We start from the raw sequence: 17,248 nt of genomic DNA on the forward strand, positions 1-17,248 counted from the left end.
AAGGGAGGGAGAAAGAAGGAAAAGAAGGAGGGAGGGAGGGAAGGAAAGGAGAAGGAGGGAGGAAGGGAGGAAGGAGGGGAGGGGAGGGAGGGAGAAGGAAGGAAGGAAAGAGACAAAATATCTAGAACTTATAAAAGATCAATAGATTAATAACAAGGTGAATTGGGACTTGAGTTGGCATAGTGTTTGTTCATCATCCATGTCCCAGTCTCCTGCCATCCCACTCTCAGATGAGGCCAAGGAGGAAGAGAAAAAAAAAAAAAAAAGTAGGGGCAGCCCCAAGATCTTGCATCATCTTTGAGCACCTTAAATGTGGGTTAAGAAATATGTATGACACAGGACTGTCCATTTTTGCTTAAAAAATTTTCCTCAGGACAGTATAATTTTGGAAATTGCAAAGCATTAATTCTAAGGAGATATTCTGCACCTCATTTGGGATCTGAAGGGAGACCGAGCAGAGGCCTAAGGAGACAGGAACTCAGGGAGAGAGGGCTCAGCCGAGGCAGCTCCCCAGGTGCCCGGGGCTTGTTACACTGAGTGGGTGGGGAACAGGCAGCGGGTGGAGGGGAGGAACGGAATCTGGGAGGCAGGGGCATGTGAGCATCCCCTCCTGGGCATCTCACCTGAGTGCAGTCAGTCTGCAGCCAGAATGCAGTGGGCCGATACTGGTGCTCTTCAGCAGAGAACCAAGCTGGGGAGGAAGGAGAGGGAGGTAAACAGGAGGAGGAGAGGGGGCCGTCCGAGGGTGAGGAGGCGTGGGCAGCAGGCATCTGAGGGCTCACAGTGTGCCGCAGGACCTCCTCCGTCATGTTGAACTTGGCCGATCCTGGACGCCCCATGTCTGGCGTGTACTGCAGGTTTGTGATGGTCATATTGAGGGTGAACGGCACCAGGGTAGGGCTCGTGGCTGCAACAGAAGAGGCAGGTAAGAGGACCTGTCCTGGCCCCAGTAGGGCTCTCTGTCCAGTCCCTCCTTGAGCCTCCTGGAGCCCTTACACATACGGGCTCTGATTTTCTCCACTAGGGGGCTCCAAAGGAGCACCAGTGCAGGCAGGGACCATCACGTTAGTCTTATCCAACGGCTCTTAGGATCTAGAACTGGTTCTTCTCCTAGGAGCTCTGACTTGGGGTACCTAATAGGACCCCAAGACTTCCCCATATTGGCCTAGTTATGTGACAAGACTCATGCCTCAGGTTCATGGTTACAGTTTTAGTTCATTCATTCACTCATTGAACAAATAAGCACCAGCTACGTGTGAGGCAGCATCATGGCACTGGGCACACAAATTTCTAGTTAGGAAAGCAGACTTTCTGGCAGGTATTTTAATAGAAGGAATTTAATATGAAAGAGGAAACCCTGAAAGGATAACACAGAGATTAGCTAAATCAAGAAGCCATAGGGCTGGTGGGACAAAGGGACAAGAGAGTGGCACACTGGAAACAAGAACCAGACAATAAACATGAAAACAAAAAAGTACAATGAAAGTGTGGTAGGTACTGTGGAGGATTTAAAAAAAATAACACCTTAGTCCGATTTAGATAAAGGAGTCTAGTAAGGTCTCTATGACAACTTTGCATTTACTTCAGACTTAAAGGATGAGAAGGAGGCAGCTATGTAAGAAGCCAGAGGGAGTATTTCCAAGCAAAGTAACAGGAATTGAAAACTCCATATAGTTGGAAAGAGCAATGGCCAGGTTGCAGTGAGCAGAGAGGAGCGTCGAAGGAGTTGAGGTCAGAAAGGGCAGCAAGAATGAGGTCATTCAGGGACTTGTGCATCATGATGAAGAATGTGGATTTTATTGTAATAATAGTGGGAAGTGGCGGAGAGATCACCACCATCATCCCTGTCACCATCACATCTTCAGCAGCATCATCCCCACCATCACCACCATCTTCAGCATCATTATCACCATCCCCACCACTACCATCATCCCCACCACCATCATAATCCTCATCACATCTTCAACATCATTATCACCACCATCATCACCATCATAATCCTCATCATCACCCCCTACATCATCATCACTGTCACCATCACCATCATTATCATCACCACTACCACATCATCCTCATTGTCACCACCGTCATCACCATCACCAGCATCACGACCACCACCACCATCATCGTTTTTATCACAAGAGTATAAGCTCTCTAGAGGCAGCAGTTTTCCCTGTTTTTTGTTCCCTGCTGTATCCCTTAGGGCATGGCACAGAGTAGGTTCTCAGTAAGGGTTGTTGGTCGACTCAATACCACTAGATTTACTGTGACTTTCTATCTTTATTTGAGGGAGTAATGTCCGAGATGATTACATTGATCAGGTACTCTCTAATGGGCCGGTGACTGGTGCTCACCTGTGGGGCTGGAGAAGGAGAACGGAGTCCCAGAGGTTCCCAGGTCCCCTGCAGAGGTCCCAGGAGCTGAGGAAAAGCCCTCATGAGTGAAAGCAGAAAGACACTCGCATGACAGAAATGGCCGCAGGAGAGATTACTGGGCTTGCTGCATGGGGGGGCTTGAGCCGGGATTCCCTTTGGATCTGGGGCAGAGGGGTGAGTAAATAAATTGTGCCCTCCCAGGAGCTCCTTCCCCCTGAGGATGTAAACAGGCTGAGGAGGACTCAGCTCCTCCACTGCCTGGTGTGTGTTGGGGCTGGGGGTCATCAGCTGAGTACTCACTGCTGGTGCTGAGTGCAGAGATCTGATGGGTAAAACCTGTAGTGAAAGGCGGGAGGATAGCGGGTAAGGGTTAAGGGGGAGGTCGGGGACCACAGAGGGTCAGGGATGCTCTGGTGTAATGGAGGGGGCTTCACCAGAACGGTGAAACAGGGGCGGAGGCTACCAGGCATCAGCATTCTTTTATCAGGAATGAAGGCCATGAGGGTGGGGTCAGTCTAAGAGTAGGAAGAAGCCGTGAGGCCCAGACCTGACCAGAGCACACAGCCAAGCCTCTAAGGGCAAGACAGAGGCTCAAGTCAGAGAGCCGAGGCTCCAACCACATCACAGCTGCTCACCATTGACATAGAGGCTGTCCCGGTCCAGCATGTAGGGGCCCAGCCGGGTGACGCTGTGGGTCCACTGGCTCAGTTCCCAGTACAGCTGCTCTCTGTCCAGCCCAGAGCCTTCAGGGTCAGGGCGATGCATGCAGATGGCGTCCACTCTGGTGGCTGCCCCGTCCTTTTCAGGCCTGGGTAAGAACCTCCACATGGTTGTTCCAACCATCTCTCTGTTCATCCTTTCCTCCCTCTCTTTGCCACCCCTAAGGCAGGAACTTGGGGAGCCCAAGTTAAGAAGGAAGCTGCTACCTTCAGGGAGACACCCTCCATAAACAAAGAGCTAGGACACCGTGGGTCTCCAAGCCTTTGCATGCTTGGGAGAGAATCCACTGAAAGCACTGGGTGTGTGATGTGTGGCAGACACAGAGAAGGTACCACTGATGGGGGCGAGCAGTCCGAGAGAATGCCAGATGTAGCCATGACAGCCAAGTCATGTCACAGGTCCTGATGGACACACCTAGGTGCCAGGGTCATGCTGTAGTGGGTGGCAGTGGCCCCAGGACAAGTGACCAAGGCATGGCCAGTGACACTTTGGTTTTCAAATGGTGGCATCAGACAGCTGCGTTCACCCTCTCTAGGTCTTATGTACCAGCAGGGGTTGGATATTTCTAAAGAGACTCAGGGAGTAAATGGCTGGAGAGAGATGCCTTTTTGGTGAGTCTGTCTGAAAGCATGACTTGTCCAACAGAGGGCCTCTGTGTCTCTGCACCCCTCTCCAGCCACAGAACACTGACCCACCTACCCTGTCAATAGGCTATTGAGGGAGGGAGAGAAGGGGGCTCTCATGCCCCAGGGCCATGGATGGACTGCCGCCAATAATAACAACTGCCATTTATTACATCCTGAGTATGCAGCAGGCCCAGCATTTTATATTCATGATCTCATTTAAACTTCAAAGCATCTCTATGAGCTCGATTGCTCAGTTCCCACAATTATTATGCCCATTGTACTATATGTTATATATAACACAATTATATATAAATGTATATTAACACAGAGCATTAATCTATAATGCTTATAGATTATACGTATTTATATAATATAGTTTACTATTATATTATGTATTACATATAAAATTGTATTATATATTATATCTGTCATTCCTACACTAGATAATACATGTTTAATATTATACCTATATACATTATATATTATACCTATATGTAATTATTACACCTGTATTATATATAGTATATAATAGCATATAATATGTATTATACATATAATTATAATTATGTATAATATGTATTATGCCATATAAGTATACCATGTATATGGTGTACTTATATATTGTATAGCTTTATGTAATTATATATCTATACCTAATATACATATAACATATATCTATATACAATTTTATATTATATCCATATCATAAATATATAATATAGAAATATAGATCTATATATAGCTTGCATATCTGAAATATAATATGTATTAGGTATAGGTATAATAGGTATATATTATAATGATACCTATTTTTTATGAGTACATATTGTGTATGTACAAATATATTACATATAGATATAATATATTGTAACACACAAGGAAACAGGGCACGGAAAGGTTCAGGCACTTGCCCAGAATAAATGGCAGAGCTGGGATTTGAACTCAGGTCTGTGTGTCCTCACCAAGGCTCTTAGCCACTAGGCCCCTCTGCCTCCTCTTCCCTCAGGAAGAAAGGGGAGCTGGAGATAAATGGCTGTGATGAAGTGTGAACCAGCGAGGGCCAGACCTAGAGATTCTGTGAGAGAGGCGTGGCAGGTGAGAACGCCAGGGGTGAAACGGCTGCACGTCTACGTGCCCTTTCTAGCACCTGAGGGATGGCGTCTTCCCAGCCCCCAGCCACTCCAGGGCAGCCCCGCCCCCTTCAGCTGAGCAGCACGCTTTCTCTCTGTATCTCTTGCTGCTTTCCCCTCTCAGATTCTCTGGCAAGTTCCTTCAGAGAGGTTGTCAGATTGGTATTTTCCACGCCCTGCCGGGACAGAATGGGGGCAAAGGAGGCAGTGCTGCTTAAGGGCCAGGAGTTTGGATCTAGAACCCGAAATGCTGGGCTTGCTCTGTGCGACCTGCCCGAGCCGCTTAATCCCGCTGAGCCTCCGCTTCACCTTCTGTTGCTGCTTCGTGAGGCTGCTGAGAGGCCTGATGAAGTGAAGTATAAAGTCATAGCACTGTGCCTTGGGTCTTACTTAGCACTTGTTAGTTGTTGGTATTATTATTGTTGTTGATGCTTAGTTTCCGTGAACAGCAGATGTTCTAAGTATGGGCAAAGTTAGGGAGCCCATAACTTAGGGTCCTGTGCACTCGTTGGCTGTGTTCTTGGGGAGGGTCTTACCTGAGCGAGGCTAGTCCGCAGCCTGAGTAGAGGAATCCCAGACTGCTGTTCTTGAACGCAGGTTTGAGCTATCAGAAAGGAGGAGGAAGCTGAGAAGGTGCTACTGAGGGAAGTCAGCAAGAGCGGTGGGGCAGAAGTGTCGCAGGCTAGGGCATAGGTGGGGTGGGCGGGGCTGGCACTGGTGGGCGGGGCTGTGGAAGTGGGCGGGGCTGGTGTTGGTGGGCGGGGCTCTCACCAGCTCCTGCAGGATCCTCTCCGTGGCGTTAAATTTCCAGGAGCCTGGGAGCTGCATGTCCTCTTCGTAGCGCAGGTTGGTGATGGTGAAGTTGACAGTGAAAGGCACCAGGAAAGGGACTGCTGCTGCAGCAGGGGAAGGAAAAAGGAGGCCACTTGAGTCAGACCCAGGCTGAGCGCTAAGACAACTTCTGGGGACAGAGATGGAGGGCCCAGACCTGAGGAAGCAGGGATCCACAGCAGACAGGGAGGCCACTTTAGGACCAAAGATAGAAGGCTAAATAAAGAGCAAAGCAAGATGCTGTTAAATGCAGTAGCATGCACATCCACTAGGATGGCTATAATTTTTTTTTTTTTAAGGAAAATAAGCGTAGGCGAGGATATGGAGAATTTGGACCCTCATGCATTGTTGGTGGAGCTGCTATGGGAAACAACTTGGTGGTTCCCCAAAAAGTTAAACCTGCGATTACCATATGATCCAGCAATTTCACTCCTAGGTACACACCATCAAATAACTGAAAAAGAGAGACTTGGATACTTGAAAACAAATGTTCATAGCAGCAGCATTCACAATAGCCAAAAAGTGGGAAGAACCTAAGTGTCCTTCAACAGATGAATGGATAAAGAAAATGTGGCATATACAATGGAATAGTATTCAGCCATAAAAAGAAATGAACTTCTGATACTTCTACAGCATGAATGAGCCTTGAAAACACTGTGCTACGTGAAATACCAAACACAAAGGGACAAATATTGTGTGATTGCCCTCACATAAGGTACCTAGAATGGATGAATTCATAGAGACAGAAGGGAGAATCGATGTTATAACTGCACATTCAACTTTAGTCTTTCTCAACACTGTGAACTTGGTGAGGGGAGGGACTACACCTGACGTAACATCTTATCCCCTCTGCCCAGCCCAGAACACATACCCAAAAATTATTTGTCAGACTGAATTCCTGGGTGCCCCCTGTGCTAGGTGTTCTTTACACATTTTCATTTAACCTTCACAATGACTTGATGAAGAAACAGAGGCATCAAGAGGGTACGTAAATTGGTCAGCAGAGCTAGACAGATGAGGAAGTCACATCTTCCGCTCCTGAGGAATTCAGAGCAGAGCAGGGGCAGTCATGTAAACGTTAAGTTCAGTCCCCTCTTTCTTCCTCAAAAGTGTCCAGCATGAAAAAAAAAAACAAAACTGTATAGCCATCCTGAGGTTAAGGTGTGAAAAAGGTCAGAAATCTGAGCTGGGTGACTGTCCCCTCTGCAAGTCTCATCTGTGGAGCACTGTGTACTGACCTTTGTGCTGGACCCTTCACGCAGAGTATCTGATAATCCTGAGTGGTAAGTATTACCATTTCCATCTTCCAGATGGGGAAACTGAGGCTCAGAGAAAGTAAAATTTGCCCACGTCCCACAGACAAAGAAATGGGACAGCTACAGTGTCTCTTTAGCTCAGAAATAGATGTCTGTTTGTATGTCTGATCTCCAGGAACAGCTCCCAGAAGAACGGACAAGCACCTGATGTGCCAAAGTTTAGAAAGTGAGAGAGAGTAAATGGCACAGGCTGAGGCCGGGTGGCTATCAGGGACCAGACCGCGAGACCATGCAGGGTTGAAGTTTCCTCTCACAGGCCCCGGAAAGCAGACTCCTACCTGTGGAGCTGAGGATGAGGGCCGGAGATGAGGAAGGTTCTGGAGAGAATGTAGAAGTCACTGGAGCTGAAAAAAAAAAAAAAAGAAGAACGTGGGGAAAATGATTTGAGCCCCATCTGGAAGGAACGTGGGCAGAAGCTGTTCCCTGGAATTTGGGCTTCTGTCCTGACTCAAAACAAAAAACCTGGGTGGGTTAGGGCTGCTCTGAGGCTGCGGCTGGACATTTAGGGACGGGGCGTGGGTGGCTTCTCTCCTGAAGGATGTGCTCTGGGGAGTAAGGGTCCAGTGGGCACTGACATTGCACACTTTAGAATACTCACTGCTGGTGGTAGGGGGCCAGGACCGACGGTGGTAGCCTGCAGAAAGGGAGAACACAGCACAGAAGGACTGTTAACGACCAGTCAGAGTTAAGAAACAGCTGGATGGTGGGCCTAGAAATGAAATTCATGAACAAAGTTTCTGAGAGCCACATAAACAATAATGGCCATGTTTTACTCCCAATTTTATTCTTTGTGTGCCTTGGCCTTTGAAAAGAATAATGAGCATCATTGCCATTATTACTGCCAAAATCAGAGTACAAGAATAATGTTCGTGAGACTGTCTCTATTTTATAAATAAGTTCATTTATAACCTTCAAAAAAATTTTTTTTTAGATTCTACACATGAGTGGTATCATATGGTATTGTTCCTCCTCTTCCTGGCTTACTTCACTTAGTATGATGATCTCCAGGTCCATCCTTATGGTCACTGGGGCGGGGGGTGAGGAGGGGTAAACTGGGGGTTCGGGATTTGTATACACACACTACTATATATAAAGTAGATAAACAACAAGGTCCCACTGTATAGCACAGGGAACCATATTCAGTTTCTTACAATAACACATAATGGAAAAGAATCTGAAAAGAAAAAATATATATGTATGTATATGTAAAAAAAATGTGGCATTGCTATCTGGATGGTTTTCCCTGATGAATTGTCTATTTGATTCATAAATTAATCTCATCATTTAAAATAAAAAATTAACAAATAAAGTCTCAAAACAAACAAACAAAAAGAATTAGCCACTGTGACAGTGATTATTCTCAGTCTTAGCCTCGTGGTTGGGGCAGAGTGGCCGATGGTGTCGTGTGAACAGTTCTTATTCATGGGGTATTTGCTCCGTGTGGTGGTGTTCCGTGAAGTCGGTGTAGTTCCAGCTGGCCTGTGGAAACTTAGAAAATTGTTTCAATTTGTCATAATGGAGGGAGTGACGTGGAGCGAGGGCTGAACCGGACACCTGCTGTCCGGTGGGACGGGTGAACCGCAGAGTCCGGCATCACCTGCTTCCTTCCCTAGAATCTGCATATTTCAGCTGGGCTTCTGTAGGAAGCGGTGGAATTCAGGAGGAGGAAACATTTCCTTCCAGGAGGTGAAAAGGGAGAGAAGTCAGCCTCCCCTGCTGTGTCAAGCACTCAAAAATGAGCCCCCGAGGTAATGCTAGGTTTGTACTAGAATGATGAAGTTCTCAAACTCAGCCTTTGTGACACTTTGGTCTAGAGAATTCTTCATGGGGGGTTGGGGTGGGGTGAGGTGCTGCCTCGTGCATTGTGGGATGTTTAGTAGCACTCTGGCTTCTCCCCACAAGATGTCACTAGCACCCCTCCAGTCTTGACTTGAAAATGTCCCGACACTGCCAGATGTCCCCTGGGGTGCAGAATCTTCCCAGTTGAGAACTGCTGGTACAGACAGACTTGGGGCTGGAGGAGACCCCAGCTGCAGCACAGACACTCACCATTGACATAGAGAGTGTTACTGTCCAGGGTGTAGGTGCCCAGCCGGGTGACACCATGAGTCAGCTGACTCAGCTCCTGGTACAACTTTTCTCGGTCCAGGCCAGGACGCGAGGGGTCAGGATGGTAGGTGCAGATGGCATCCACTCCAGTTGCTGCCCCATCCTTCTCAGTCCTAGGGTGGCAGGGACAGGGAATGGGGCACTCAGAGATGTAAGAGAATTATATGCTTTGTTCAGATTGACTTACCCCTCCTACCTTGGTTTATGACATTTCTCTTTACTGGGTCTTGTCTGATTTCTCAGCCATGCTCTTTTCTGGGCCCTCTTCCTCTAGGTACCTTCCTACTCCTTAAAGTGATTGATCTTCAAGGCTTCATCCTCCTCCAGCTTCTCTTTGCCCCCTCATTATTCTTGGATCATTCACTTCATACTCATCTTTTTCAGCTACCAGCTTTATTAGCACTCTCTGAGCTCTGTGCCATGGAAGCAGCAGCCTCAAGGATGTCATCCAGACCCATGAGATCCCATACGTCCCAACTTAACCTTATTGTCTTCCCCACTAAAAGCACAGAGCCTGGTCCTCCTCCCATTTTTCCATATTCGTGCCAGAGCCAGAGATGTGGGAGGCTTTCTGGACCACCCCCCATCCTTTGTCTCCCCATCCAAGCAATATCCATGTCCAGTCCGACATCTCACTGGTCTCCCCCCAGCTCCTGCCCCATCATCACAGCAAACTGTTCCATCCCCCTCCCTACCAGTGTTCTGTTGAAAATAAACTACACCATGTCAGGGCTCTGCTCACAACAGCTCCGCAGATTCCCCCAGCTCTGAATAAGTTTAACTAATATTTATACACCACCTACTGGCTGATAATATTTATGGAACACCTACTGGGTGATCTGCTTTGACATCTGCTGTCTCTTTTATCTTTTCAGCAACTCTATGAGGTAAATGCTGATATGATTCCCACTTTTTGGTTGGGAAGACAGAGTCACGTAGATGTTAAAGAACTTCCCACACATCCCACAGCTGGTGACAGAGACTGGATGTGACTTCATGTATTTGGACCCAGAGACCATCGATGCTTGACCTTCTGCTGTGCAAAATGCTGTGAAAACTCTTTAGCATGACTTTGACTCCAGCTCCAACCTGAACTCTCGATGGTATTTACTACTCCTCACTCATTCCTCAGCTCATCCCCCACTCATGCAGCTGCGCTCCCGGCCATCCCCTCAGCCAGCCTCCTTCCCTTTCTTTCCCTCCCTCCCTCCGTTCCTCTCCCCCCTCATTCATTCAATTGCTGTTTGCCCCATACTCTATTCTCCAATTTCACAGAGCTTTCCTCGTGTACCATGGTATTTCTCACATCTGTCCCATTACTTAAAACATGCCAGCCCTGAAAATATCTTTGCCAATGCTTCTTCTGGCTAATGCACACTCACCTGTCAAAACTTGGCTCTGTGGGGAGGGTATAGCTCTGTGGTAGAGCGCATGCTTAGCATGCATGAGGTCCTGGGTTCTATCCTCAGTACCTCCATTAAAATAGATAGACAGACAGACAGACAGACAGAAAGACCTACCCTCCCCCCTCAAAAATGAGTCAATGCAAAGAGTCAAAAATACAGAAAGGAATAAAGAATAATTTAAATATTTTCAAAAACTTGATTCAGGCATTGCCTTCTCCAAATAACCTCCACTCAGCTCCCCGAGATGGAGAATCAAAGTCCATTTTCTGGGCTCCCATGGCCCCATGCAGTGCTGTGTATCATTGTACTAACCCCATTCAGGTTATGGTTTTGAGTCCACAGGCTGCTGTCCTTTCTGCACTGTGGGCATCTCGGGGGGAGGGCCCATGACTGATTCTCTCAGTGCCTGTCGCACCTGTCACAGGGCGAGTCCTGAGGTACCTCATTTCACGTCTGCTTAATAAGTCAGTGCCACCCTTTCAGACTGGTGAGTGTGAATGCTCCGTGGCTCTGCTTATCCAAATTATTTAAGACCTCTTTCAGGAAGCCCTCTCTGACCACTCAACCAGGGTGGATGCCTTCTGCATCTGAATTCCTGGAAGGCCCCAGTCATTTATGATTGTCACCTTCTAGTTGTCATGTTCAGGTCCTCACCTCCAGATGAGTTTGCTTGTGACAGTGCCCCCTTCGTGTCGTAGGGGAGGGAAGTCTCACCTGAGCCGGGTCAGCCTGCAGCCAGTGTACAGTGGGCCGACGCTGGTGGTCCTGAACACAGGACCAAGCTGGGGAGAAGGGAGAGGGCGGTGAGCAGGAGGGGCTGAGGGACGGGGTGGGGCGAGGACAAGGCCGGCCAGAGTCGGCATGGATGGGCCCCTACCAGGTGATTCAGGGTCTTCTCCGTGGAGCTGAACTTCGCAGAACCTCGGTGCCCCATGTCAGGGATAAAGAGCAGGTTGGTGACGGTGAAATTAAGGGTGAACAGCAGCAGGGCTGGGCCCATGTCTGCAACTGGAGGGAGAGAGAGACAGGAGACCCTTCACAGTCAGGCCTGAGCTGTTTTGGGGGGAAGGGACTAGTGCCATCTCTCTGCCCATAGCGTCCAGTAGGTGAAGACTGAGACAGCCCATCAGGATACCCTCCCTCCTCCGCCAGGGGAGGGGACGGGACCTCCGTGTTAGACGTGTGCCATCAGCTTGAAAGGGAACCTCAACCCTCTTATCCCAGAGTGTCCACAGGCTAACATGTCATGGACATCTTTATGGAAACAGGAGGGACCAAGACCCTTTGTGCTCAGGCCTTAGAATACAAATACTTGAGCAATCAAGAAATGCAAAATAGCAGTGCTTTCCGGGAAGGAAATGCTCAGATAGACAGACTGGAGGTTAGCTGTGGGGAAATGCTATCTTATAGGGGGTGGTCTGAGCAAGGACGTGCTGAGATGAGATCTGGAGGACAGGGAGGAACCAAGCCCAGCTCAGTTCCAAGGACAGTAAGTCCATGAGGATGGAAGGATGTCTGAACCCCGGAGGAACAGAAATGAGGCTGGTTTGGCCAGAGATTAGGGAGCAAGGTAGACAGGGGTCAGGCTGAGGCTGTGTGCACATCAGGGTCCAGACCATGCAGGATCTTGTCAGCTACTGAACGGGAGTTGAAGTTTCATGAGACCCAGAGATTCGATTCCTACCTGTAGAGCTGGGGACGGGGGTCAGAGATGCTGGGGGTCCTGGAGAGAATGTGGTGGTCACTGGAGCTGAAAGAATCAAATGGTGAGGTCCTATCATGAAGCAATGAGAGGCTAGAGCTGTTAATGGAAATTTGCATCTCTAGCTTGGCTTAACCTGAGATTTTCCTGATCTGGGGCGGTCGTGGGGCTGAGCATCTGGGGGATGGGGCACACTTTCCTCCCAAGGAGCAGGCTTAGGGAGGAAGGGTCCCAGGTTCATGGGGACACCCAAGCCCTCGTTACTCACTGCGAGTGGCCGGAATCCAGGACCGATGGTTATATCCTGCCGAGAGAGAGGCAGAGGGAAAGAGCAAGATGATGGGGGAAGGTTAAGAAAGGGGTGAGGAGTTAAAGCTCACAGACCTTCCTGGGAGCTTTCTCTGGGATTCGGCAACAAATAATGATGGCTGCTTTTTATGAGTTAACTGCCTCATACTCTGATGCTTGTGATAAAAATTCATCCTTATTACTATGAACTGCAAAGAAAATAATCAAAACACCCTCATTATTGTGGGGGTTTACTAGGTGCTTGGAATAATAGCAACCTCATCAAATGAATAATAAGGACAGTAATTTTATATGAGTGTTTCCAGCCTCGTTTGCATTTTCTTCATTCATGAAATATAATTTTGTCGTTGCTCTTTGGGTTTCTCCCACTACCCAACTCTCCAAAGACAAAGCTTGACCCTTGGCAGCATAGTTCTTGGACTTCTGTCATGTTGACTTGAGATAGTGAGGGAGAGCAAGGGTGAGACTTGCGGGTCAACCAGAGAGTATTTGGAGAATAAGAGGAAATGGGGGAAAAGAGGGCTTGAATAAGTGTGGTCCTAGATTATGGACTGGATCCTCTCTGATGCTCTGTGAGTGATGCAGGGAAAAACTAGACTTGTTCTATAATTGATGGTCTAACTGGGATTATTGAAATGAAACTCCTCTCTGAGACCGGACCAAGTGGAGCCCTGTGATTTACTTGGGTTATTCAGGTTTTATCTCATTTAACCCTCACACTAATCTTAGGTGACTTTTAAAAAAATTCCAAAATGGACAAAAGTCCAGAGAGGTCATGGCTTGCCCTGGGGCCACACAGTAAGCACAAAGCAGGACTAGTACTTAATTAAAGCAAAAATCTCCCCTATCCTTAATGTCGTCATTTAGAAATTTTCTCACTCTGCTCCTTGACTATAAACTCCCACTTGTTTTTTGTTGTATTTGGAATTTAGTTTGCTTCTATACTGAAATGTATTCCCCTGTTGCGATAGTTACCGAATAAAATCTTTACCACTTAAAAAAACAAAAGGCCTGTAATTCTCCCAAACCCACAGGGGTTAACTACTGCTTTTACCTAATTCCCAAGGAATGTATTTTGTTGAAATACAGAACAGATTTTAATCCAGGTAGAAAATGTCCAAGGTGATATAGTGGGGACGTAATTACTTAATTAGCTTAAATTGTCCTATTTAGAGGCTTCTTAATATGCTTTTCCACCCTGGGATTTGAGGCTTGTTCTAGCTGGGTTAGTCTGCAGTGTAGACTAGTCATTACGCGGGCTTAGATTTTAGAGTCAATTTAGGGTTTGAGCACCGACTCTTATCACATCTATTAGCTGTGTGATCTTGGGAAAATGAATTTCCCTCCCTGAGCCTTCTTTGCTCCTCTGTAAAATATACATGATGCCTCACAGAGTGTTAGACTGGATAAGACGTGAGACACCTAACGCTCTAGATCATAGGAAGCTCTCGGTAAATATTAGCTTTTAGGAAAGGTGGTTATGGTGAGTGTTGTTGCTAAGGAATTTGTTGCTAAAAGCATTACTAACAGCTCTGTTCTTGGTTTCTTAGGTGGGGTGTCATTCCAGCTGGTGCTTGGAGAGTGAGTACAGGGCCACCAGCTGCCATGAGGAGGAGAAAGGAGGGAATCAGTCACTGCACTGGGAACCCAGCACCTCCCGGGGAAGAGTGAACCCCAGTGGCCGCCATGGCCTTGCTCTCCCCTCTTCCTTCCTTGATGTCCGTGTGCTCCCTCTGGACTTCTGTGAAAAGTCACTGGAATGAAGAAGACTTTGGAGGAAACCTTTATCTCCAGACCTTGCAAGTTCTGTATTAGGTGCTCTAGGGGGAGAGCACTGAGCCCCCATGGAAATTCTAGGTTGGTCCACAACCCTGAAGGGGGGATACAGAGAAACTGCACTGCGAGGAGACCCCATCTGGGGAGGAGGAGGAGGAGACCCCGGCTGCAGCAGAGCCTTACTCACCATTGATGTACAGACTGTCCCTGTCCAGGGTGAAGGGGCCCAGCCTAGTGACACCACGGGTCTGCTGGCTCAGCTCCCAGTACAGCCGTTCTCTGTCCAGCCTGAAGCCTGTGGGATCTGGGCGGTAGGTGCAGACCGCATCCATTCTGGTACTTCCTCCGTCTTCATCAGCCCTGGGCAAGGAGGGACACGGGAGTAGGGACATGAAGAGACACTTGAGAGCTGGATACTCTTGACGACCCCTGCCTTCCAGTGCACCTCTTGGTTTTTATGTCAGCCCTCTTCCCTGAGTTTCATCTGCTTTCTTGAACACATCTTATTCTGTCTCATGTCAGGGTCCAGATCCCCCCACCTCCTTAAATGCAGGACTCTCCAGGGCTACAGCTTAGCTACATTTCTTCTTTTTCTCCTCATTCTTTTCATTTGGTTCAAGCTCACTGTTTCAACTACTCGCCCTGAGCACGTTCCCCATCCACTCATGGAGGTAAATGGCAACAGTGTCCACTCCAGGAACGGCTGAGTCCTCTTGGGCCCTAGGGTTGAGGATGTGGCGCTGACAGGGAGGAGAATCCTGAGAACCTTGGGGACAGGCAGCACGTGGCAGGGAAAAGCAAGAGGATCAGAGACCTTGGAGAATGTGACTGAGTCACCCCCACGGCTGGCTGTGATGCCGTGTGACAGCCATCACGGAGCCTGAAAGGGGAGGGACTTTATTTCAAGTTAGTAGATCCAAGGGCTAAAGTCAACTCTTGGGGAACATGTGTTGGACAGACAATCAAGTTGGGAGAAAAACAGAGAAAATGAGTTAAGAAAGAATAAAGGGCAATGTGGTTCAAAAACATCTTTGTCCTGGGGAGGGGGGAGAGTATAGCTCAGTGGTAGAGCACATGCCTAGCATGCATGAGGTCCTGGGTTCAATCCCCAGTGCCTGAATTAAAAAAAAAAAACAACTAATAATTAAATAGATAGACCTAGTGACCTCCCCTTCCAAGAAAAATTTTAAAATAAATAAAAATTAAAAAAAAATCTTTGTCCTGAATTAAGCTGACCCTACAGGGATTCACTGAAAGTGAGAACTTTGCAGGTAGGAAGAAAGACCCCGTTCCTCCCTCGGGCGGGAATCCACGCTGTTCAGAGCATTCCCATTTCATGTCCCCAGAGTGTCACGCAGCAGTTCTCAAAGTGTGGCCCAAGGACCCCTGGAGTTCCTGAAACGTACAGGGTATCCACCAAGTGAAAAATACTTCCACGATAATACTGAGACATTATTGTCACTTTTCACTCTTTCCAGAGTATACAGTGAATTTTTTCCCCCTAGAGGCCACAAGGTAAAATACTGTAAAATACGGAGTACAGAAGCAGATACCCTCTCTTCTATGAAGCCAGACATTTAAAAAATTTGGAAAAATAGAAACAATGACTCTTTTCTCATTATGCTTTTTGGGGGGAGGGTAGGAGACATATGGCTATTATTCATAAAAATATGTTACCTATGCTAACCTGTAATGGGTTGATCACTTTTACTGTATTAATGAATAAACGTTTATAAAATCTCTCCATTTTAATTTCTAATGCAGTCAGTATGGGCAGATAGAACCCTCAACTTCAAAGGCTCTTTGGAGTTCTGGATACTTTTTAAGAATGTAAGAAGCTTTTGAGCCCAGAGAACTTAAGCACTGCTGGTATCTGTGGTTAAAAGGAGGGACTGGAGAACCAGAAAACCTGGGTTCAAACTCCGTCTCCTCCCAAGCAAGTTAGCTTGGCCACTCTGAGCCTCAGTGCTCTCATCACCAGGCAGGATAACCATCGTACTGTGAGGATGAAATCAATGGAAAGATGTAAACCGCTTAGATTACTGGGTGGCGTGTGGAGTCGGCAATATTATCCTCATTATTAATTCCCCCGTCTTACAGAGAGATGGGAGCAGGCGTGGTGGTGGGCTCAGTTCACTGGAGGACACTTGATCTACAGCATTCCAGGAATTTCTCCTCATGGAGCAATGCAGGCAGAGGACCCACCTCTCTGGCAGGATGACTGGGTTGACCAGATGGAGGACCCCATGGAGAGGCCATAGCATCACCAAGTGTAAGGAATGGGTCCTGAGCAAGTTCACTGACCTCAGAGGACGTGGAGGAGATGTAGGCAGAGAGGAGGGGAAAGGCCATTTCTGCAGAGTTCAGGTCCATTTGAGAGTTTTAAAATTGCAATATGTCCTACTGGTAATCAATATTTGTTTTGTTTTTCCCTTTGGTTCAGTACTTCTTTTCAGGGAATAAACTGCAGAGCTGTGGTGTTCAGAGTTTGTCCCCAACAGGGTAGAGATGAGCTGGGGCAGGGAGAGTGTCAGGGATCCTGGTGACACAGTCGGCAAACATGCTAACACCAGCTGATACTACCAGATGCCATTAACTGAGTGCTTACAATGGGCCAGGCATTGCAATGAACAATTAACAACCCCAAGAGTAAGGTACTGTTTAATCACATTTTTTCAGAATGTGATTGAAGAACAGAGAGGTTATGCGACTTGCCCAAGGTCACACAGCTAACAAATGGGAGACGAGGGGCTCAGACCCAGGCACCTTGGATCCACTGCTTCTTGGCACTGGCCCAATAGCTGGAATGACCAGGGTGTGAGAGAGCAGGAGAGAGAATTGGGGTTTCTGGAGGTGCTTAGGAGGAAGACTCACCTGAACAAGGCCAGTCGGCAGCCAGCATACAGGGAACCAATGCTGCTGTTTTTGAACAACGGCCTGAGCTGGAA

The 17,248-nt window shown here is 47.7% G+C and overlaps 1 protein-coding gene across 3 annotated transcripts in view; it reads right to left on the reverse strand.

The window, feature by feature from the left end:
- LOC102521789 (mucin-16) overlaps nt 1–17,248 on the reverse strand; it is a 56,542-nt gene that overhangs the window by 24,202 nt on the left and 15,092 nt on the right. For 2 of the 3 annotated variants that reach the window (XM_032465553.1, XM_032465551.1), the window contains 16 exons: nt 17,175–17,242; nt 14,488–14,660; nt 12,484–12,519; nt 12,198–12,263; nt 11,391–11,521; nt 11,228–11,295; nt 9,048–9,220; nt 7,597–7,632; nt 7,277–7,342; nt 5,623–5,747; nt 5,388–5,455; nt 3,011–3,183; nt 2,676–2,711; nt 2,355–2,420; nt 783–907; nt 624–691 (listed from right to left, as the gene is read on the reverse strand). In XM_032465553.1, coding sequence (XP_032321444.1) covers nt 624–691; nt 783–907; nt 2,355–2,420; nt 2,676–2,711; nt 3,011–3,183; nt 5,388–5,455; nt 5,623–5,747; nt 7,277–7,342; nt 7,597–7,632; nt 9,048–9,220; nt 11,228–11,295; nt 11,391–11,521; nt 12,198–12,263; nt 12,484–12,519; nt 14,488–14,660; nt 17,175–17,242 — 1,478 coding nt within the window. The remainder of the gene's footprint in view (nt 1–623; nt 692–782; nt 908–2,354; nt 2,421–2,675; nt 2,712–3,010; nt 3,184–5,387; nt 5,456–5,622; nt 5,748–7,276; nt 7,343–7,596; nt 7,633–9,047; nt 9,221–11,227; nt 11,296–11,390; nt 11,522–12,197; nt 12,264–12,483; nt 12,520–14,487; nt 14,661–17,174; nt 17,243–17,248) is intronic. The other variant, XM_032465552.1, reaches the window with a different exon arrangement.

This window comes from Camelus ferus, chromosome 22 (assembly GCF_009834535.1).
Source record: "Camelus ferus isolate YT-003-E chromosome 22, BCGSAC_Cfer_1.0, whole genome shotgun sequence".
Taxonomy (NCBI): Eukaryota; Metazoa; Chordata; class Mammalia; order Artiodactyla; family Camelidae; genus Camelus; species Camelus ferus.